Here is a 23,194-nt window from a genome sequence, read left to right on the forward strand (position 1 = left end):
AGAGGAGAGGGGGGCGGGGCATGCAGACAGACTGTTTTTGGCAGACTTGCCTTTACAAGATACTTTTAAAATTCTTTAGAGAGAAGGAAAATAATATAGGTCAAAACTCACATCTACATAAAGTAAAGAAGAGCATCAAAGAAGGAAGAAGTGAAGGTAAATTAAAAATTTTTTAAACTCTTTATCAGATAACAGTACAACTCTCCACTTGAGTGTGAAAAGGACTTAAGGAATTTGATGGGATTTTCCTTCCATGATTAGGTAGGTGAGGGTTGAAAGGCATTTTACAAATGTGATTAAAGTCTGAAGTCAGCTGAACTAATAGAGATTACTTTGATGGGCCTGACTGAATCAGGTGAAAGCACTTAAAAGAAAGACTGAGCCCTTTCTGAAGTGAAAGTAATTCTGCTGTTGGCTTTAAAAAAAATGATGTGCCTTGCTGTGAGAGGGCCTATGAAAGGCCATGTGGCAAGGAAGTGTAAGGGCCTCTCACAGCTGACAGCCAGCAAGGAATGGAAGACCTCAGCCCTACAGTTGACTGTATTTATCACCAATAACAAATTTGGAAGAGAATCCCAAGCTCTTGCAGACCAGTCAACACAGACTGTAACTTTTTGAGACTCAACCAAGTTGTGCCCTGACCCACCAATACTGGGAGAAAATAAATGTGTGTTGTTTTAAAGCTGCTAAATCTGTAGTAGTTCATTATACAACAGAAAACTAATACATCTTTTGCAGTGGTATACAACTCAACCAACAACATTCACAAAAGAAAATATCCAAAGAATGAAATATACATGATGATCTCTTTGTGTACATTCCACTCTTGCCTGTGATGGATATATACTTCCCTTCTCCTCAAGCCCTGCACTCCCTTAGCCAAGGGTACATGGTCTAGCCAAAGAAAGTGACCAAGACAAGGAAATACAGTAGTAACAGCAGAATCAGCAACTCAGTCTTAACAGTAGGGGGAGCTACCAAAAAAAGGAAATTGGTCAATGTCCCAATGTCAATGCAAGGTACAGGACATCAGTGTGCAAATATCTTTTCAGATATGAGTTTTCAAGGTTGAAAACCACATGATATCACTTATATGGGGGATATAAACCTAAAAGCAACAAACGAACAAGACAAACAGAGACTCATGGATTTGGACAATAGACTAGTAGTTACCAAAGGGTGGGGGGCAGAGGAGAGGGGGAGAAGGGAGGCAGATGGGGTAAAAAGGGTCAAATATGTGGTGACAGAAAGAAATCTAACTATGGGAGGTAAACACAATGCAATTATATATATGCCTTACTGTTAAATTGTACACCTGAAACTTACTGGATTTCATTAACCAATATCACCAAAAGAAAAAATAAATTAAAAAAAAGGTACAGAAATGCCAAGATCAAAAGGTATCAATGCATTTTGCCAACACTAGTCTTTCCCATTTACGAGCATATTTACTTTTGACATTTGCAACTTATACTTAAAGACTTCAAATTGAAAGCATAAGTGAATTGTCTAATCAGCTCTTGAGATTCCCCCCCAAATAACATATATTTAGTTAGCAAAATACCAAATATATTCACCCTTCTTGTCACATTTACTTTCATTCATAAAGCAATAATTCTGCTTGATTTCAGAATTTTACTACTTGAAAATTCTAACTTTGTGAGAGAATACAGTAAATCTTCATGATGATTTACAAAGAGAAAGGTCAAATAAAATCCTCCCTTGCATCTTTCTTTTTTCATCTGAAAGGTATGTCAATACAATTGAGATTTTATATATATATATAAAGAGATGTGGACAATTCTGTGAGTACATACTAATGATTCCATTTATATATTTGCAAGTGGAAAAGAGCCCATCTCTTTTATGGAAAGACCATGAATTGTTATCTATAAAAATGTTCATTCCTTTACATATATTCAAGGAACAAATAAAATCTTAAATATTCAAAAGTTCTAAAATTATAATAAATTTTTTTATGTCTACAGATGTTAAAAATTTATACACATTATGTTAAGTAAAAAGTGCTAAACATAAATGGTGATATTCAAACTATAAAAATTATAGACAAATATACATACAGTGGTGAGTAAAATTTTGAAATAAAATTTTCAAATTTAAAATTCTATTAACATTAATATGACGTTTTATGTTTAGTAAAAATAAGCACATTTGTTCCAATTTCTTTTACATTCAAAAGTCAAAATGGCAAACACTAAGCTTATTTTTTCAATCACTATAAACACAGATTAAGGGTTTAGGCTGTCACAAAAAGAGACAAATGACATGACTACAGCAGTAGCAAGAAAGTACAACAAAGATAGAATGGGTGACACAGAATGAAAGCAGGGGACAGGTAGGTCATCCTTGACCTGATTAAAGACATCTGTGGAAAGCACAGTTGTCTACGGCCATGCTACCCTGAACAAGCCCAATCTCATCTGATCTCAGAAGCTAAGCAGGGTCGGGCCTGGTTAGTACTTGGATGGAAGACCACCTAGGAAGCCCAAGTGCTGTAGGCATAAAAAATTTTAAAAAATAAGAGATTGTAAACTGACAAGGTCCTTGCAATCTGTGAGGTCAACCAAGGGTTGCCTTGCCTAAAAAAAAAAAAAAAAGGGCACAGTTAACAACATACTTAATATTGAAAAACTGAATGCTTTCCCACCTAATATCAGGAATAAAACAAGGATGTCCATCAGCTCTCATTACTTCTATCCAGAACTGTAGTGGAGGTGCGAACCAAGGCAATTAAGCTATTCTAGAACTAAAAAGTGAGTTGAGCAAGGCAAGATATAAGATCAATATGTAAAAATAATTTTATTGCTATTTTATAGAAATAAAAGAATATAATAATTTATAATAATATTAAAAGTGAAAACTTCAAAACACTGCTTAGAGAAGTTAAAAAAGAAAAAAATTAATGAGGAGACATGTTTATAGGTTGGATGATCTGTAGACTCAATGCAATCTCAATAAATATAGCAGGCTTTCTTGTGGAAATTGACAGACTGATTCTAAAATTCAAATGAAAATCAGAAAGATTTGAATAGAAAATAGCAAAACAACTCTGAAAAGGAAAAAGGGACTAAACCTACTAATTTCAAGACTTATTATAAAGTTAAAGAAATCAAGACAGTATTGTATTGGCATCAACACAGCAACGGAACGAAATCGAGTACAGAATGAGACCTACACATATACAGACAACTAAATTTTGAAAAAGATAAAGGAAATTCAGTGGGAAAAGGGTAGTCATTTCAATATGGCTGAAAACAACTGGATATCCATATGCAAAAAAATATGAACTTCAAACCATACCTTGTACCATATGCAAAATTAACTCAAAATGGGTCATAGATCTATGTAGAATCTAAAACAATAAAACTTCTTAAAGAAAATACAAGAGAAATCCTTAGTGACCTTGAATTAGGCAAATATTTCTTAGAAACACCATCATAAGAATGATCCTTAAAAGAATAAACTGATAGACTGGACTTCATCAAAATTAAAACATCTTCTTTTCAAAAGACACTGTTAAAAGAATAAAAAGACCACACAGAGAGAGGGAGCATATATCTGACAAAGGATATGTGCTTGTATCTAGAATATATAAAGAACTCTCAAAACTCAATAATGAGAAAACAGACCCCCCAAAAACCCAATTAAAATAACAAGCAAAAGATTTGAATAGATATTTCTTCAAAGAAGATATAGAGATGGCAAATAATCACACATACAAAAAAGATGCTCACCATCATTAGACATTAGGCACATACAAATTAAAACCACAATATGATATCACTATATAGCTCTCATAATGGCTAAAATAAAAAATAGTGACAATACCGAATGTGGCAAAGACCAGGAAAAAAATGGATCTCATTTATTGCTGGTGGAAATATAAAATGTTACAACACTGGAAAACAGTTTGGCACTTTCTCACAAATTTGAACTTACTACAACTTTATGAGCTATCTATTCCACTTCTAGGTCACAAATGCATATCTCCATATAAAGATTTGTACATGAATGGTCATAGCAACTTTGTTATAGCCAAAAACTGGAAACAACTATCTATTAATAGGTAATAGATTTATTCAAATGTGGTACGTTATCTATTGTATCTATTCGTCTGTGGCATGGTAATAAAATGGAAGACAAGTAGTTAATAAAACAGAACAAACTACTGGTACATGCCAACAACATGGACAAATCTCAAAATAATTATGCTAAGAGAAAGAAGCTAGATCAAAAAAAGAAAAAAGAGAGAAAGAGAGAGTACACATGAAACGGTTCCATTTGTATAAAATTCTAGAAAATACAAACTAATCTTTAGTGAAAAACTACAGACCAGCCTGGGGATGAAAGTAGAGTGTGGTGGTATGGGGAAGAAATTACACTGGGACCCAAGAAAATTTTGGAGAGTAATGAATATGTTCACTACATTGCTTGTGGTGGTGGTGGTGGTTTTATGGATGTATAAATATGTCAAGACTTATCAAATACTACACTTTAAATATACTCATTTTATGACATTTTACCTCAATAGAGCTGTTAAAAACATGTATGGCCAAACCACTTAAGTGACAAAATATAGAGAGAATTTGGACGTTCTGGTACAAAACCTGCTGATTATAGAACTAGATTCAATTTAACTTAACATAATGCATATTTTGGCCATTTTTTTTTCATTATGTTAATATGGATGATTCTTTTACAGATGACAAGTAAAGGTTTGCCTAAGGTTACAAAGGCAAATGTGAGAGTGGCATTTGAATCCAGATTTGCCCAATCTCGAAGCAATACTATTTCCATCATAATGAAATGATTTCTACTACCTCATGCTAAAATTATTCTTATTGGTTGTTCTTTATAAAGTGAACCATGGAAGCATGTAAATTAATGAAGACATCATTGAAAAAGAATCACCACTATGTGTGAGTTTTGCAAATCTTCAATCTGATCTATTGTACTCTCTCCATTCTTTCCTCAATTTCTACCTCAACACTTCCCCCAGAAAATTTGAATGGGAAAAGAAATCACAACCACATAAACTGGATGTGTGTTAAAGCAAGGGCAGAGAGAATAACGCACTGCTCATATGCACTGGTGATACTAACAGAAAAAGTATTACAAGTGGACTGAGAATCAATAGCAGTTTTGTTTTTTTATTTTGTTTAGCATAGCCTATTAATTTCTCACCTCTCCCAAAGGCTTCCCAAGTTCCTAAGTCAATGCCAAAATGGAACCTTAAAGATGAGATACATATATATACACAATGGAATACTGCTAAGCCATAAGATGAAATATTGCCATTTATGACAACATGGATGAATCTTGAGAACAGCGTGCTAAGCGAACTAAGTCAGATGGAAAAAGTCAAGAACCATATGATTTCACTCACATGTGGGATATAAAACAGAAAGTAACAAATGAACAAGACAAACTATGAAATTTTGAAAATTATGAAATTTGAACTTCAGTATCCATAGTTTTATTGGAACACAACCATGCTTATTTATTTACATATTGTTTATGGCTGCTTTCATGCTACAAAAGTAGAATCAAATAGTTGTGACAGAGATTACATGGCCTATAGCACCTAAAGTATTTTCCGTCTGGCTCCTTACAGAAAACATTTGTCAACCCTAGTCAAGAATATTGTATTCAACAGTTACTAGGATAACTTTTGTCCTGTGTGGTTGTGTTATGTGTTTGATTTACAGTTCATTTGTTTATTCCATTTTAGGGACACAGGAGACTTATTTAAATGTTGGAAATTAGAAATGATTGAATTTTAGAACTAGAAGGTCATTTACAGATCATGTAGTCAGTTCTGCATTGCCCAGTGGGTCAACTGCTAGCCAAATGTGGCCATTTAAATTTAACTTGATTAAAAAATTTGCTAAAAACAAACAAACTCACAGACACAGATAACAGTATGAGGAAGGAGGGTGGTGGGGTGGGGGGGATGAAGAAGGTAAAGGGGGTCAAATATATAGTGACAGAAGAAGACTAGTCTTTGGGCAGTGAGCACACAATGCAAAATACAAATGATGTATATAGAATTGTACCCTTGAAACTTATATAATTAACCAATGTCACCCCAATAAGTTTAATGAAAAAATTTGTTAGTCATATGCGTCACATTTCAAGTGTTCAGTTGTCCTATGTGGCATGGCCACTCTATAGGACAGTGTGGGTTATAAATCACAGTTTTTATCATTTTATGGATGAAGAAATTGGGGCTTAGAAAGTTGAAGTGACTATCCCAAGGTAAATCAGAGCTGGATACTAACAAGTAAAATTTGCAGTGAATCAATGGCTTACCAGGTGTACAAATGTAACAGCAGTTGTTAAGGGAAAAGAATGAGACCTTTGCCTTAGGCTGTGAAACCCTTTCCTACTAAATTCCTATGAGTGGAGCATACAAACAGACATATCTGTATTTTGAGAGCTTAATAATTGGCCAAATGGGTGCCCTATTTTTGCTGCTTTGCCCATTAATTTGTACTCATTTCCATTCATTTACTTTAAAAAAATTTTAAGTTTATTGGGGTTACATTAGTTTATAAGATTACATAGGTTTCAAGTGTATAATTCCATAATGTCGTCTGTATATTGCATTATTTGTTCACCCAAAGTCAGTATTCCTATCACTATATATCTGACCTCCTTTACCCTCTTCTATCAACCTCCATTCCCCTTTTGCCTTAGGTCACCACCATACTGTTGCCCATGTCTCTGAGTTTTTTCACAGTTATGAAATATTTTTCAAACATTAAAAAATGTAAAAATCAGTCTTAGTTCATGGATCATACAAAAACAGGTGGCAAGTCAAATTTGACCAGAAGACCACAGTCTGCTAACACCTGTTCATGACTATATAATCACAGCAAGATTTAGTCTGAGGATAAATGCAAAGAAATGTTAAAAAAAAAAAAAAAAAAGGAAAACAAACAAACCTTAAACTTTACTCAGTAAGTTTGTTGTCAGTGGTGGTCTTGATGTAGCATTCTGAAACTAGTATGTGTATTTTATATGACTGAACAAATGAATAAATACATTTGTTGTTGGAAACCAAAGGTCTCACTATGGGAGACAGGGCATTAAATATGGCATGGGAGAAGGCTAGAATGAGAGATAGTGATATAATCTCATTTTTCTAAAAACTGTATTTGCTATCTCTGTCCACTATTAGGACCTAGAATTAAAATACTCCGACAACACTAAACATTCCTAATGCCCTATATACTATTTCGCACTAAAAGGAATCAGGATTCCTTGGGAAAAAATGGCTGATTCCAGATCTGGGGCAAGGAAAATACAAGGTCAGGCTAAAATATCTTGTGACAGTAAGTAAAGAAGTCCTCAAAATCTGATGGGAACAAGTCAAAGAACATGAAAGGCAGTTTAAAAGGGCTCCCACCAGCCAAATGAGACAATTTAAGTTTCAAAATAAATGATAACAAGAATAGATAATATTCTGAATAAAAAAAGAAACCATAGGTCTAATTTGATACTAAATTTTTTTTTAATGAGGGAGAAGAAACTCTTTTTTGTAGAATGTCCAATGATAAATGTAGAAAGAATAACAGAAATAGAAAACAGCTATTTTAGAACTACCATAGCTGATTCAAGCAAGAATTATCAATAAATGCTAAAATCATCGGGTGAAAGTTTGTTGAAGAAATAAACATATAATCTGAAAGTATCTTCCCACAAATTACTTATTAAAGAGGGAAACGTACCTTTAAAATGGAGAAATCTGTCAAATCCTGCCTTAACCAAATGATTATATTTAACATCACCAAAACTGTCATAAGTACCATGTTATACACCGAGAACACAAAACCTATGTAATATTCCTGCCCCAAATGTTTAACTAGAATCTAATTATGAAAAAAAATGAAATTAAAATAATCAGACATATCCAAATTGAGCTACAAAGTAAGTGACCTGGGTCTTTCAAAAATGTGAGAACGAAGAAGGGGGGAAAAGGAAGAGATATAAAAGGCGGCTGGAGAAGTGCTACAGATTAATAAGACATAACAACCAAATGCAATGCATAGCACCTGATTCAATCATGAATGGGAGGGGGGAGCATAAAGGATTTGATTGGACACTTGGAGAAATTTTAATGTGGACTGGATATCAGATTAAAGTACTATGTCAATGCTAAATTTCCTGAGTGTGATTATGATCGCATGTTTACATAGGAAAACATGTTCATTCCTAGAAGATGCACGTTTGCAAGCTGAAGTATTTATAGGTAAAATATTATGATCATGTCAGCAATCCTCAAATAGAAATTTTAAAAATACATACACAGAGAAAGATAAAGCAACGGCAAAATGTTGGCAACTGGTCAATCTATATGAAGGACGCATGGGTGTTCAATATACTATTCTTGCTACTTTTCCATAAGTTTGAAATTTTTCAAAATAAAATGTGGTGAGTAAAGAGTAAGAAAAATATTCTTTTGAAATTATTTTTACACAACGAAAGAAGATACCATAAAACCTTTGTTATCCAAAATTATTAAATCAATTAACTATTCCGAAAAAGTTTTCTGGATAGTTGACAACCCTGTACACTTATTTGAAATGGAATGTTCTCAAACAAACCATCTGCTTTGCTATAATCTTATTATACAATACTTCGGATGTAACTATAAATTAAAATGCTGGTAGTGTAAGATGCCGGACTGAATAACTTAGCTTACTGCTATACCACTATACATTATTCAGTGAAGCCTCCCTCAGTCCTTTTGAACTGAACTTAGCAATATAAAACTGAACAAATCAGATTCTCTTAGGACAGTGCTATCAAAACTGAGCTATAAAACTGATACCCTGTAAAAGGAAAAAAATCTAATGTAGCAAGAGTTTTGCTCTAAAATTTACCTCTATATTTAATATACCAAACACATTTATATAGTAGTTGCTATGCAATAACTTGTACAAGAAATTTATTTAAGAAATGGTATATGCTACAGCAAAAAAGTATCCTAATCATATGCAAATCAATTAACAGACATGAATGCATAGCATTGGACCTGACCATTGATTCACTGGTGTACAGAGAGCATTTTCCAAATGTCCTTTTTATATCCTCTAGTCTAGTCAACTGTTACTGACCTGTTAAGAATACCGAATTTCAATGTCAAAATAAATTTGATCATTTTAAAGTATATATTTAAACAGAGGAATCTAATTTGAACCATTTCTTGCATCAAATTTACTTACCTGAGGCCTCTCCTTTCTTTGCTGCTTAATCTTTTACATAGCATTATATCCTATTTATATATTACTTAAAATTTGGTGCATGTGTGAATGTTTACATGAGAGCGAGGGAGGGGGAATGGGAGAGTCAGGAAAAGGGAGAGAGAGAGAGACAGAGAGAGGTACAGAGATACAGAAAGATACCTAGATCCATACTAAGGCCCACAAAGAATCCTCTAGTCCTGTGCCTTCAATATACCTATTCATTCACATAAACATACCAAGAGCTTCTCATGGCTATATACAATTGTAGGTGCTAAAGATATAAATTTGTATACATCTAGATCTCAGCCCTCAAGGAGCTCACAGTCTAGTTGAGGAAAGAAACTTCAAATAATTCAGTGAAATAATATACTAAAAAAGATATAAACAAACTCTTATAGTATGTCAAAGAATTACTGTCTCTCTCCTGACTGCAGCTCATTACCTAAGCAGTAGAAACAACTTCAGCTGCTGCTAGTGCTTTCCCTCTTCCTCTCCCTCCCTATTTTCTAAATTCCTATTCTTTAGTCTCCTCCACATGAAAGTCTAACAACGAAGTTGATCTTTCAAAAATACCACCAGCCAATGAAAATATTCTTCTCTTCCCCCTATCTAAAAAGAACCAACCGTGTAGTAGTGTATGTGGTATCATCTTTTGGGCTTTAGTGCTCCTTTTTTCTTCAGCAAAAAATATTTTATTAGTTAGGGGATGACTGTAGGGTATTTTTAGATGAAAAAGAAAAACAGAACACTAGCCTCTAGAACTATCCTTCCTTTAGAAAGCAACTGTGTCATTTAAGCAGAGTTTCTTTGTAACTGAACACAAACAATAGTTTATAGCACCTAAATGTTTAATGGTTTCAATCTGCAGGTTGAGACTCATTGGCTATGAAATCAATTTAGTGAGTCAAAACAACCACTTTTTAAAACAAAATAGAACAGAATAAAATAAAAGCTGTCAAGAGCATGATGTAAAAAGTACCTCAATGAAGGTAAAGTCTAAACTGGCTTTATATCTGCTCATAATACCATCCAATCCTATCGCCTCATATATGTTTTCATGAGTTCTTACGTCTGTTGAAAAAAACTGATTATGAGTCTTTCACGAATAAAGTTAGATTAAAAGACAAGAAAGGGCTCTGCGAAGGGGCCAAAAGTATAATAATACAAATTATTAATATACATGGGAAGTAATACTGCTTAATAGTTAAGACTGCCAGCTCAGGAATCAGACTGGTTGAAGGCTCAATCTCTACTACCTTTATGACTTTAGATAGTTACTAAACCACTCTGTGCGTCAGCTTCCTCATCTATAAATGAGTTGCTATGAAGATTAAATGAGAATACATAAGAAGTCCTTAGCACAGTGCCTGGCACATAAAAGGACCTAATACATGTTAGCTATTATCATCATCATTATTGAGCACTACCTCTCTAAATATACAAAACTGACTTTAGGAAAAATTTGGAAATATATGTTTTTATTAAAATATTCTAGTTACACAAGAATTAAAACAGTATTGATTATTAAAAGCCCCAGAAACCAAAGAATGTCCAAGAAATACCAGTAATCTAGTTGCATGGAAAAAAATTCTCAAGGGAACAGCAACAATTAAAGTAGGAAAGATATTTGGAACTGTACCATAGAGGGGTTTGCACTAATTTGGGCAATAGTGGCATAGTCCAGGGGTCAGCAAGCGATAGCCCACAAGCCAAATCTGCTCACTGTCTTTTTGGGCCTAGAGTTAGGAACAGTTCTTCCAGATGAACATTCACAATTGACCTGATGAAAGGGAATACTAATTCTAAACCCCACTTAAGTGAAACATTATCCCATTCCATTCTTCTCATTAGTAGAAAAACACAAAAAAATTAAATTCAATTGATTATATTTTTATTTCATCAATAAAATTTGTAAAAAAAAAATTTTAAAATAAAGAGTCTCAAATCAAGTGTCTATATGTTAGACAATTAGATAAATGTTCCTCTTCACTCTCCCCTACCCTATCCCTTGTTCAAATATCTATTGAATGTCTCATAATGTGCCAAATAGAGAGAAGCAACATAAATATATCAATAAACGAAACAACACAAAAGCCCCTGCCCTTATGGAGCTTCTATTCTAATGCAGAAAGAAAAAAAATTATATAGTATATTATAAGGAATGTGGGAATAGAAATATAATTATAAGAATGTGGGAACAGAAATATAATTATAAATAGGGTATTAAGGAAAGGCATTACTGAGAACTTTTTGAGTAGACGAAAGGAAGTGAGGAAGTGAGCCATGTGGACACCTGCCTGGAACACTTCGGAAAAGGTGTTCTAGGGAGAGAGAAGAACAAGCACAAAGACTCAAAGTGGGAACATTTCTGGTTTGTTCCAGGAACAGCAAAGAGGCCAGTGTACCTTGAGAAAAGTGATCAAGGAGAGTAGTCAGAGATGAGGTCAGAGAGAGAGCAGGGGCCTCCAACCCTCGGGCTGTGGACCAGTACCAGTCCATGGCCTGTTAGGAACTGGGCCGCACAGCAGGAGATGAGTAGTAGGCAAACAAGCGAAGCTTCATTTGTATTTGCAGCTGCTCCCCTAGTTTCCTCAATTTAGTTTATTACACCCCTCTTTGTAACTCTTCTAAGACAATCAATCTCAAACTTTAGTATACCTCAGAATAACCATAACAGCATTTAAACATTTCCTGGGCAACCACCGCTCCATCCCTCACCCACCCTTTTATGAATCTAAGGTCTGAGGTGAAACTTGGGGAATTGATCATTTTAATCAGTGTCTCATTTGATACTTGAGAAGCCTGAGTGTTCTGGTAATATACTGTGTACTTATTAATTACATATGACTTATCTGTACGTATTCTAGCTGTATACTAACACAAGCCTGCCTGAACACACTTCAAAATCAACTAGCTTAGGTCATTAATAACTTTTCAATAGTCAAATTCAAAGCACTCTTGTTATCCTCTTCTCTCAGCGGCATCTGACACCTTCCTGAAACTCTTTCCTTCATCACCTTCTACCACACAACTGGATTCTCTCCTCTCTCACCACCATTCAGTCTTCTTCACTGGCTTCTTCACTTCTGAGAGCCCTTAACCTTTAAGTAATGACGGTTGGGGACTGTGTCAGTGATCCTCTTCCAAACTTGACACATACTTCATAAGCTGTAACTGTCCCACTCACTGCTTCAACTACTACCTATGCGACCTTAAATCCTGCCAGTTTGAATTCCAAACTATTTTCAGGTAGTCAGAGGCTATGCAGTATAGGAGGAAAAAGATGATTCATGCATCATGCAAATCTGAATTCAAAATATTTGCTCTTCTATTTATATGGTAACATGCCCAAAGTCACACACTTTCCTGAATTTCAGCTTTGTTCTCCTTTAAAACTGGAGATAACATGTTTCTAACATATTTTGTTCAGATTAAATAAGGAAAATAAAAAGATTAGAGTTCCATTCTCTTCCTAGCATGGACTTGACAGCATGCCCTGAGAATCCCATGGGTCTCAGAGGTGGCAGGCAAGTGATAACTAGCCTGGGGTTGGGAGACTGGCACATACAAGGGGACTGAGCAAGTAAGTAAATATACTGAGGATAATGGGGGCTAATTTCTCACTGCTGAAGAAGGAATTTATAAAAATAGAGAGGGAGAAGACTACAAAGAACCCTGAGTTGTTGAATTGGAATTGGATGTATTAGTGTGAACTTTTAAAACATATATACACACACATACATATATAATAGATACATACAAATAGATACAGGAAGAAATTCAGATGTTTACATGTATGTGTGTGTATGTGTGTGTGTATATATATATATATATATATACACTCTATATATATATATATATATACACTATATATATATATATATATACACACACACACACACACACAATTTCCTAGCTGTCTGCCCTAGAAGTGATGATACGCCATTAAACATCCAAATCTTCATTTCTAAATACCACCTCTACTAAAAGAAATCAGGATTCCTTGGAAAAATGCATGATTCCAGAGTTGGGACAGGAAAATAAAATAAGTCTGGAACATCTTGTTGTGCCAGAAGTTAAGGAAATACTCAAAAGATGGGGACATGTCAAAAAGACACAGGATGGGATATAAACCTCAAAGTAACAAATGAACAGGACAAACAGAGACTCATGGACATGGACAATAGACTAGTGGTTACTAGAGAGCAAAGGGGAAGAGGGGTAGCGGGGAGGTAGACCGGGAAAGAAAAAAAAATTAAAATCATTTCTTCAATTAAAATAAATAATTAAATAAAAAAAAAAGACACAGGAGCCATCTTGAAGGGGTTCCCACTAGCCAAATCTAGGACAATTTGAGCATCAAAATAAAATTTAAAAATGATAATAACTAATAAACCCCCCTGAATCAGAACAAAAATCTTTGAGTACATACTGAAATAAATAAACAAATAAATAAATTAAATGGCAGAAAAGGAAAACATCTGTTTTCAGTAGAAAATCAACAAATAAAAGCAGATGGTGACCTTCACAGTAGTGGTTGATTCAGGCAGGAGTCATCAGTGGACCCAAAGGCTGGTGGACAGAGGTTTGATGAGGAACAGAACATTGACACAGTCTTGGAGATCTTCTCACAAGAGTTACCAGTTACAAAAATAAAAATGATAACTTTACAATAAACATAAACTTAACAAGGTATTCAAGGTTATATATCACCATTGCTGAGACTGTACACCTCCTAGTAAAACACTAAGAATATCACATCATTTCTGACATTTCTGCCAATAATGCATTCCGTCTGCACGTAAGCAACCACTAGATGGACAGAAGTTAAGGGACATCTTACAGAATAGAAAAAAATCTAGGTCATAAAAGACAGAGATATAGTGAGGAACTGTTCCAAACTGAAGGAGACTAAGGAGACAACTAAATGCAATATATGATCCTGGATTGGATTCTGGACCAAAAAGGAAAGAGAGACACTAATGGGACAGTTGGAAAAATCTGAATGGCACCTGGGATCTGAAGGTAGTGTTATATCAATGCTGATTTCCTGATTTGGTGGTTATGTAAAAGACTATCCATGTTTTGGTAAATAAACACTAAATTATTTAGAAGGGACAGGAACTGTGTCTACAACTTAACTCTCAAATGGTTCAGAAAAAGTCTAATGAAATTAGAAACAGTACAATCTTCTGAAATGGCTGGAAGTAGGAATAAAAATGAGAGACATGAAATGAAACAATTAGGTAGTTTCACTGAAATCTGAGAATCCAATAAGATATAGCAGAATGAGGGAAAGGGTCAAAGACAACACCAAGGTTAAGTCAAGCACAATAATTTGCACCCTCATCTTGTGTATAATTAGTATATATGTAGTATACACCTTGTGTATAATTAGTATATATGTAGTACAATGTTAAAAATTTGTTGAAGTTCATGTTGCGGGGATGGTATATTAAATTCTGTACTTTCACAAATTTGCTGTAAACCTAAAGTGCTTCAAAAATGTAAAGTCTACAAAAATTTTTTTAGTTGCAATAGTCAAGAAAAAAGAAATTGGTTGAAGGGGACTTTGGGGGCTCTTTGTGCTGTTCTTGCAACTCTTCTGTAAGTTTGAAATTATTTCAAAATAAATTAATTTTAAAAATTCAATGAGAATTTATGACAATCTTGATGCCTAGCAAAATGCCTGCGTTACCACAGGTACTCAATAAAAATTTGGCTTTCCCTTCCCAGCTGCCTAAAGAAAAAAATCTTAACATCATTGTCAACCCTTTCCCTCTTTCCCCTATATCCAATGGACTCTCAGTTCTAGTGAGACCTAATCAGTTTTCAGTTCTGGTCCCACATTCTCATCCTTATTTCCCCATTTCTCCATTTCTGGCTCTTATCTCTCACCTGGACCACTGTAAGAGCATCCTAACTGATCCCTCTGCTCTATTTTTAACCTCATCTTTACACTATCCCTATATCCTTGCATCGTTATCTAAAAAAGAGTTATCTTTCAAAATGTACATCTAATCTTATCATTCCCTTATTTAAACATTTATAATTGCTCCCCAGAATAAATGTTGATTTCCCAAGAGGCAGACTAAACATGTGTGTAGGGAACTAGCAATGTAGGAGCACCAAAAAGATATTTCACATACACACATAAAACAATGAAGTAGATATTCCTAGGGAGAGGGGGAGGGAAGAGGGGGTTTTGACTTAACTTTCTTTATGCTTATTTTAGGATTTGGTATTGGTTTTATTTCTGATTACACAATGGGGGTACCAGGGATGAGTAGGTACCATTAACTTTCCAATACTTAAAGCTTCTAAAACAGTGCTTCCCCAATCCTTTTCCCAACTTGGCACCAAAGAAAATAATATATTTTTAGTATACTGAGACAAGCCAAAGGGACTATTCAAGATCAAAAAGAACCATCCTGGGGGGTCCAATATAACCCATCCCATAGGCTGATGTGTATTTTGCTCTCCAGCTCACTGGTAAACCATTCATGGCACACCAATTGAGAAGCTCTACTCTAAAGGTCTTACCATGATCCCACTCGTAACCCAAACAAGGACCCTCATGTTTTATCTCCTACCATAGTCAATTCACGGGTACAGGCACACAGATTCACACATAAAATCAGACACCAACACCCAACCTACAGACCGAGACAGACATATACAAGACAACTTGCATTTCTCCCAACATACTATGCATTTTTTCATACTTCTGACTATCCAGATCAATTCCAACTTCTCTCTACCCAAATCAATTCCAACTCATTCTCTAAGACACTGCTCAAATGTCACTTCTCATTCCCCCCAGATTTATTACATTTGTCACTCTGAACTGTAATTGCTTATTGACATGTATTGCCACCCTAGAATTTGAGCTCAAGGGCAAGAATCATCTTATCTACCTGTACACCATTAATCCCTATAATAAACATTAAAATGTTTGTTTAATTAACACACATTTGAATGTTTACTACATAATTCCCCCAATAAACCAATTTCTTCAAAATATATTAATTAAACAATGAGGTACAATTTTACAATCAAATCAGCATTTTTCCAAAACAAGAACACCCATTGTTTATTAAGAGAGAGATTTGGCATAGAAATATTCATTTCACTGGATCGTTATCCCAGTACCAGAGTTTCAGATAGAGGAAACAAACAAACAAGCTGTAAGCACAAATATTCACTGCAGATTATAACACTGGAAAGTTTAGAAACAGCCAAAATGTTTAACAAAAAGTAAATGACTAAATTGATAAGTCATCTGAATGTCTAAGCAATTGTTTAAATTATATTCATGATGGTGATAGTGCAAGAATGGAGAAAATGATATCAGCTACCATTTATTGATCATCCCTTCTATTTAAAGAGTAGTGCTAAATGCTTTACATATATTACCCTAATCCTCACAACAATTCAAAGCCAAGTATTATCCTAATTTCACAGACAAGGAAGTAGGCTCAGAGGTTAATTTGCCCAAGGTTTTTGAGACCAAATTCCAAGCCAGATCTGATTCCAAAGTGTCAGTTTTTCCCTACGTTACACTGCCTCTACTATACAATGTTTCCAATATATTAAACTCAAATTGTATCTCTACCATACAACTTTATTTTAAAAAATATGGACGAAAACCTGGAAGGAAATAAAAATATCTATTAGAGTGGTTATTAAGGGTGAATGTTATTATTTTCTAAAAATCAGCAACTTTTTAAAGCAGAATTGCTGAATAATGGACTAATAATGGACTCATGAAGCAATAATCCCCATTTTCATTTTATTTTTCTACATTTCCATTAAAGATACAGAGTAGGTAACAAAAACTTAAGGATGCACTCAACTAACTACATCTAAACAATCACATATGAACCCCAGGGTACTTATTACTAGGATTCAAAATCTGGTCATTATGATTGGATTAAGCAGCATTCTTGCAGAAAAAGGTGAATTTTGAGGAAGACTTAAAGAGGAGGCACATGGACTGGAGACAGGAATGTTTAAACTGAGGAAACAAGGGCAGAGGGAAAAACAAGAATGTTTCCTTTTTAAACAAGAATAACAACTAGGGTGAGATGAAGTTGGTGGAAAACCTTCAAGGCCAAACAGACAAGTTTGGAATTCATTTGATAAGCAACAGAGAACTGTAATATATTCTTAAATGGGAAGGTGGCAATGCTGAAATACGGTCTTTAAAGATGCAAACTTTGTCCCAAGGTACTGCCTTTGGTGACAAGTTTTCACCAAACAATTGGGGGGAATATAACCCATTATCCTTTATGTGTGCTTTGCACACACTTATAAAAAAAAGAAACTGACAAAAATCTTTATATAAAGCATGAGCATACTGGGGAGGGGGGACTTTCAGATATAATGCTTATGAATATTAAATGCCACTGTACATTTTAATAAGAATCAGAACTTTAGAGCAAGAAGAGACAGAGATCATCTTTTAGTAACAACTTCCTTTTCAAAATGAATTAAAGTGAGGCTCAAGAATGAAATACTTTGCTTAATATATATAAGCTAATGGAAAGTTCAATATTAGAACTCAGATTTTTCTAGGCAGCAAGATCTAAAGCTGTGCTGTCCAATACTGTAGCTACTAGAAACATCTGGTTATTTAAACTGCTTAAAATTAAAATTTTAAATTCAGCTTCTTGGGCATGATAGTCATATTTTCGAATGCTCTATGCCATACATGGTTAATGGCTACCATATCTGACAATGCAGAAAAAGAGTACAGTGGATCCTTAAATAACATCACTTGGTTCAATCTTGTTTTGTTGATGAGATGCTATAGAAACTTAACTTCTGTTTATATCAATTTGGCTTTGGTAAAAATGGTTTCATTATACATCATTTTCCTTAAAGCTGCAGAAGTTATCAATGACTTTAAAGTGAGGACTTGCTGTATTTCCAGCATTGCAGAGAGTTTAACTGGACAGAGTCTGACATCTGACAGACTTAGACTGGATTCTACCAGCTAGAAGTGTGATCCTAAACAAATTAACTTCTCCTTCCCCTATTATGAGGAGGCAAGGGAAAAGGAGGAGATTAACAATACCTACTTCATGAAGTGTACTTGATGATTATATGGGATAACATGTAAAACCCCTGTACACTGTCTGGCACATAACAGACAATAAACACTTCCTTCTGGATCCCGTTTTCTTTCTACTCCTCTAACCACCTTATTAAAAGATACAAATACAATAACTCACCCAAATTAATATCTTCCCCTCGACATAATCCACAGAACTTAATTTTCATTATTCCTGCCAATTTCTTCAAATATCTGCACCTCTCTTCCAGTGTTTCTACTTAAGAATTATGAAATGAAGAATGGATGTGTGGGGGTAAATGCCTCTGATGTTTTCCATCCTATTTTAAATGTGACTATACTGATTAATCACGCAAAGGAAAAGAAATCAATTACACTGTTCCTAATACTATACTTCCACACCAATAAAGATTCCATAGTACTTCTACATTATATTACTTCTTACCATCTGTACTAGTAATTGAATATTAAGTGAAGAAATAACACCTTTCTCCTACAGTATTGTCCTGGGAAACAATAAAAACAATAAAAAGGAATTCCAGAATGCTAAACCAACCATCACGCAGCTTAATCTAGTGAACTGACAATTTAACAAATTTGTACTATAGCATATAAAAAACTTCATAACATGCATGTTACTATCCAGAGAAACAACATTCAATTCAGTTTGTAACTAGTGAATTTCTGCCAATACTAAATTTTATTAAGGAGCAACAATTCATATTTAGCCATATAGTCACATAAACTTGCCATTTCTAGAGAGGTTACCTATTTTACATTCCTAACACCTAACATAAAGAATTAAAGCAGAACTTTTAAAAATTTGTCTTTAAACATCAACCAAACAATATTTTTACATATTTTTTAAAGTTTTCTTGTTGTTTAAAGTGACCATATTAACTCTCAGAGGGGAAAAAACAAAAATCCTGTCAATAACAGTGTCTCCTTGAAATTGTCTGGTAATCTCTTACTTTGTTGCTTAAAGATAATTTACTAAAAAAACATGACCACTGATCCCCCTTACAGAGTTTAGAATAAGTCATAAATAAATACTAAATGGATAACACTACACATTGTACTCTTTTACAACTCAAATTAATTATGTGTAATAGATAAAACTAAAATATTTTGAGCATACAAATCACGGAGTTTAATAATCACCTACAGGAGTCACATAAGTTAAAAAATTTTTTTAGTTTTTTATTACTATACCACATCAAGTACTTTATACATTAAAAAAAAGGCTTCTATACCTGAATTTATGAAATCTAATATAATTGGTGAGATATAGTTTTTTAAAGTCCTTCAATTATAATGAAGTGTACATTGGTCACAGTAGAATAGTTCAAATGAATTTTCCTGAGGGCACATTCTGAGTACATCTGACCCAGAAAGTATTTTTAGCAAGTGTGTTCAATCAATGCTGGTTTTACGCCTAGCCTAAATTAGAAATTGGGTGTCACAAATTTAAAGTAACAAAGTTATTAGGGACATTTTTAAAGATGTTCAATTAGAACATAAGAAAAAAACCCTAAGCTCGATACAATTCAATAAATATAACCCAGAAGCGAAGCAGGTTAGAAAACAGGCACTAAGAAAGTCACATCCTCATTCATTACTGCTTTTGAGGAACCTATGATTTTCTAACTTAATAAACGTTAACCTAGTCAATTAACATTAATTAAAAACTACAAAATAGTTACAATTTCTCGCGTTTTCAAAATCTCTTGTCGAATGTTTAAAACAGATGATCTAAATCATAAATATTTCCATGTACAAAAAAGACCATGTTTCTCTTCTTATAAACCACTCCAGATCATATTATGAGACCATGCACATGTTTCTATACAAAACAGTAACAAAGATGTGTGTCATGGGGAAAAAAAAAAAATGAAGAGTGTGTTAATTGGAGCATAAATTTATTCTGACAAAAAATGGTGGGATCCACAAAATGATTGCACTCTTGTATTACGAGTCAGTAAAGAAATTCTGTACAATACATAAACTTTTGCCCACAAAAAGTCTTTTAAAAAAATCTGTAGGTTGAATTTATAGTCATCAAATTCAAGATTTAACTGACATATCTAGCCCTATTTCATCAAGCACATTTTGGGCTCTGAATAATCATTTATTTTAAGGTCATCTCCTCCCTTAAAAAAAATGAAAAACAATTTTTTTCCTCTGGCATGCTAAAGTTCAAAAATCAGGATAAAAAAATGTTCTGGCTTTCACTGTTCTACAACCTTCCTTTCTACTCAAATCGTCTTTCTAAATCGGATACACTGGTTTTCTGTATTGTTTCAATTGGGCCCAAGATCTGGTCACATAAACCAATATTACCTCCAATTTCTTGATTCGACAAGGAGTTGGTATACTGCATGTACACAGGTTCTCCTAGAACAAGCGCTTGAAAATCCTACAAATCATCCTGGTACACTGTGGTGTCACCATATAATGCAACCTCAGACATAAAGTCTCCCATTCTAAGTTTCTCAGAAACATGTAAACATATGTCTGTGCAGCTGTAAACTGCTCCATTTTAAATAAACCCTGGGAAATGAATGCATCAGTACGTCTATTTAGATACATCTCAACTTTTTTTTTTTTTTTGGCCCAACTACAGATTCTTAAATACAAATATATACCGGTAGAATCATAAGAGGCTTAAAACTTCAGTGGTAGGAAACAGTCTACCCATGCAATATGCAGGAAGCGCTCATATAAGCCAATTTAAAAAAGAAAAAAGAAAACAGGAATCCTAGCAGCAATGGAAAACTCAAAAGATTCTAAAACCTTACCTGGGGTTTTGGTACCTTGGAACATTCCATCTCCGCACCTATTCCAGCCCTTCCGCTCACCCTAAACAGAGATACCAACTATAACCCCCAGGAGCTCCGAGAGCAAAGGTCCTGGGAAGAAAGGGGGGTGGGGGGACGGTGGGGAGCATCATTTTTTTTCTTCCTTTTAAATCAACCTCGTACCTCCGGCTTGCCCTACCTAGCTCGCCTCCCGCGAGCCACGCACGCCCCAGGTAACAACGTGCAGGGCCGAGAGGCCAGCGGGGATCCTAGAACCTCTTACCTTCGTATCACAGCCGCGTCCTCTCGGCTTGAGAAGAAAAGCCTCGAGGCCCGGGCGCGCCGGGGAGAAGCGCGTTCGCCGCGCCGCTCCCGGGGGTTCCCTCAGCGGCCCCCCAGCAGCCACCGCTGCAACGGCCACGCCACGGCCGGGAGCCGCCAGCACCACCTCATACTGCGGGGCTGCCGTGGACCAGCGCCGCCGGGAGACCGGAGGGAGACAGGCAGCGGGCGCGCGCTCCCACCTCCCTGCGGGGATGAGATAATCCACACCCCCTAAAAGTGCCGTGGGGGAGGGGAGCCCCGGTGAGGGGGTCTGGCCCCCAAACTCTGACTGTACAGCCAAGGCCAAGTCTATCCCTTCCCAGACTCAGGCCCTGAATTCAGCCCCTAGGGACCCAGGAATCCTGAGAGGACAAAGTGGGGGGGCCGCGAGGAGCGGAAAAGCGCGCAGCGCGCCGTGAGCGGGCGGGTAATCCTGGGGAGCGTTTGTGTGTTAGAGTGCAAGAGGCGCTCAAGCCCCCGCCTCCTTCTCCTCCTCCTCGGTCTCGTTCTCCTCCCTCAAGCACACCCCGTCACCCAGGCCACAGCATAGCAACCAAACATGGCGGCTGCGCAGACGCCACCAGTCAGCGGCCGAAAGCAGCGGCGGCAGCAACAGGAAGCGATCTCGCGAGAGGTGAGGCCCTTCCCCGCTAGCACAAGCTGGAGAGGTTGCACCAGACAGAGCGCCGTGGGACACGCAGGTGCGAGGGAGGGCGGACCTGGATAGGTCGAGGAGGAAGGGCTGGGAAGAGGAGGCGGAGCGCTGTGACTCCACCCCATGTGCCTGCTGCGATTGGTTACTTGAACACCGACCCCCGCTGGCTCTACTGACCTAAGGGACTGTACCGAGGGGCAAGAAACCTAAATTTTAAAGGGGAAAACCAGACCTACTTCCCAGTTCGTCCCAACTTCAATTCTAATAGAGGATCTAGGTTTTAGGATGCGGCTTTGAATCATTTCCTGTCCTAAATATAGACTCTAAAACAAAGATCTAATGTTCATTTGTAAAACAAATGTTTAGGTGCCTTCTGTGTGCCAGAAAACGTGTGGTTTTAAAAATCGAATTCATTCTAATAATGCATATAAATTTGGTGTTATCACGCCAGAGTTTTTACCCAGGTACATTCTAACATTTTATTGATGATACACATATCTTGGTGTTAAGACAGATGTTTACGGCCTGGGTAAAATCATCCGAAGTGACGAGTGGAAGGATTTGGGAATCGTCACACTTCCTTTTGCCTTTTTTTTTTTTCTTCTGGTCAGTGCACTTTCCTGTCGTCTGGCGCCTACTTGCTCTTTCTTGCTCTTAGCTTCAGCACTTCACCAGAGCTCGCCTTTATAGAAGCATTCTTTCAACAATGTCTTTACCCCCTAAGCCAACAAAATGCCTATTTGCTAGTCAGGGGTGGTTTTTGCAAGATGAAATCTTGCAAATTTATACAAATCTGTGAAAGACAGTAATTTATATTGACCCTCTTCTCTTTCTCATCCCCAAAATGTTTTTTCATTTTAAAAAGACAACTTGTCAGTCCATGTTTTTCCTGCTTTACCTCTTCTACTTAATTCCCTTCCTAGACCTTAGTTCCAGCCAATATTCATCCTTCCTTAAATACGCTTTCCTACCTCTAGCTCTCTGTTTTCTATGCCTTTGTTCATGCTGTTCTCTTCACCAAACTGCTCTTCACTTCATCTCCACCTATCAACCACACATTACATGGGAC

The 23,194-nt window shown here is 35.9% G+C and overlaps 1 protein-coding gene and 1 pseudogene across 6 annotated transcripts in view; one reads left to right on the plus strand and one right to left on the minus strand.

Moving 5' to 3' along the window:
* Positions 1–22,167, minus strand: part of PTPN4 (protein tyrosine phosphatase non-receptor type 4) — a 188,049-nt gene extending 165,882 nt beyond the window's left edge. Inside the window, exons 1-2 of one of the 6 annotated variants that reach the window (XM_039872652.1) lie at positions 21,430–22,154; positions 21,147–21,207 (exon numbers count right to left, since the gene is read on the minus strand). In XM_039872652.1, coding sequence (XP_039728586.1) covers positions 21,147–21,171 — 25 coding nt within the window. In that variant the 5' untranslated portion in view covers positions 21,172–21,207; positions 21,430–22,154. Of the gene's footprint in view, positions 1–21,146; positions 21,258–21,429 lie in introns of all 6 variants that reach the window. The other 5 variants (XM_039872651.1, XM_039872653.1, XM_039872655.1 and 2 more) reach the window with 5 other exon arrangements.
* LOC120610398 (uncharacterized) lies at positions 2,404–2,522 on the plus strand (annotated as a pseudogene).
* Positions 22,168–23,194: the final 1,027 nt, after the last annotated feature.

Source organism: Pteropus medius, unplaced genomic scaffold (assembly GCF_902729225.1).
Source record: "Pteropus medius unplaced genomic scaffold, Ma_sr-lr_union100, whole genome shotgun sequence".
Taxonomy (NCBI): domain Eukaryota; kingdom Metazoa; phylum Chordata; class Mammalia; order Chiroptera; family Pteropodidae; genus Pteropus; species Pteropus medius.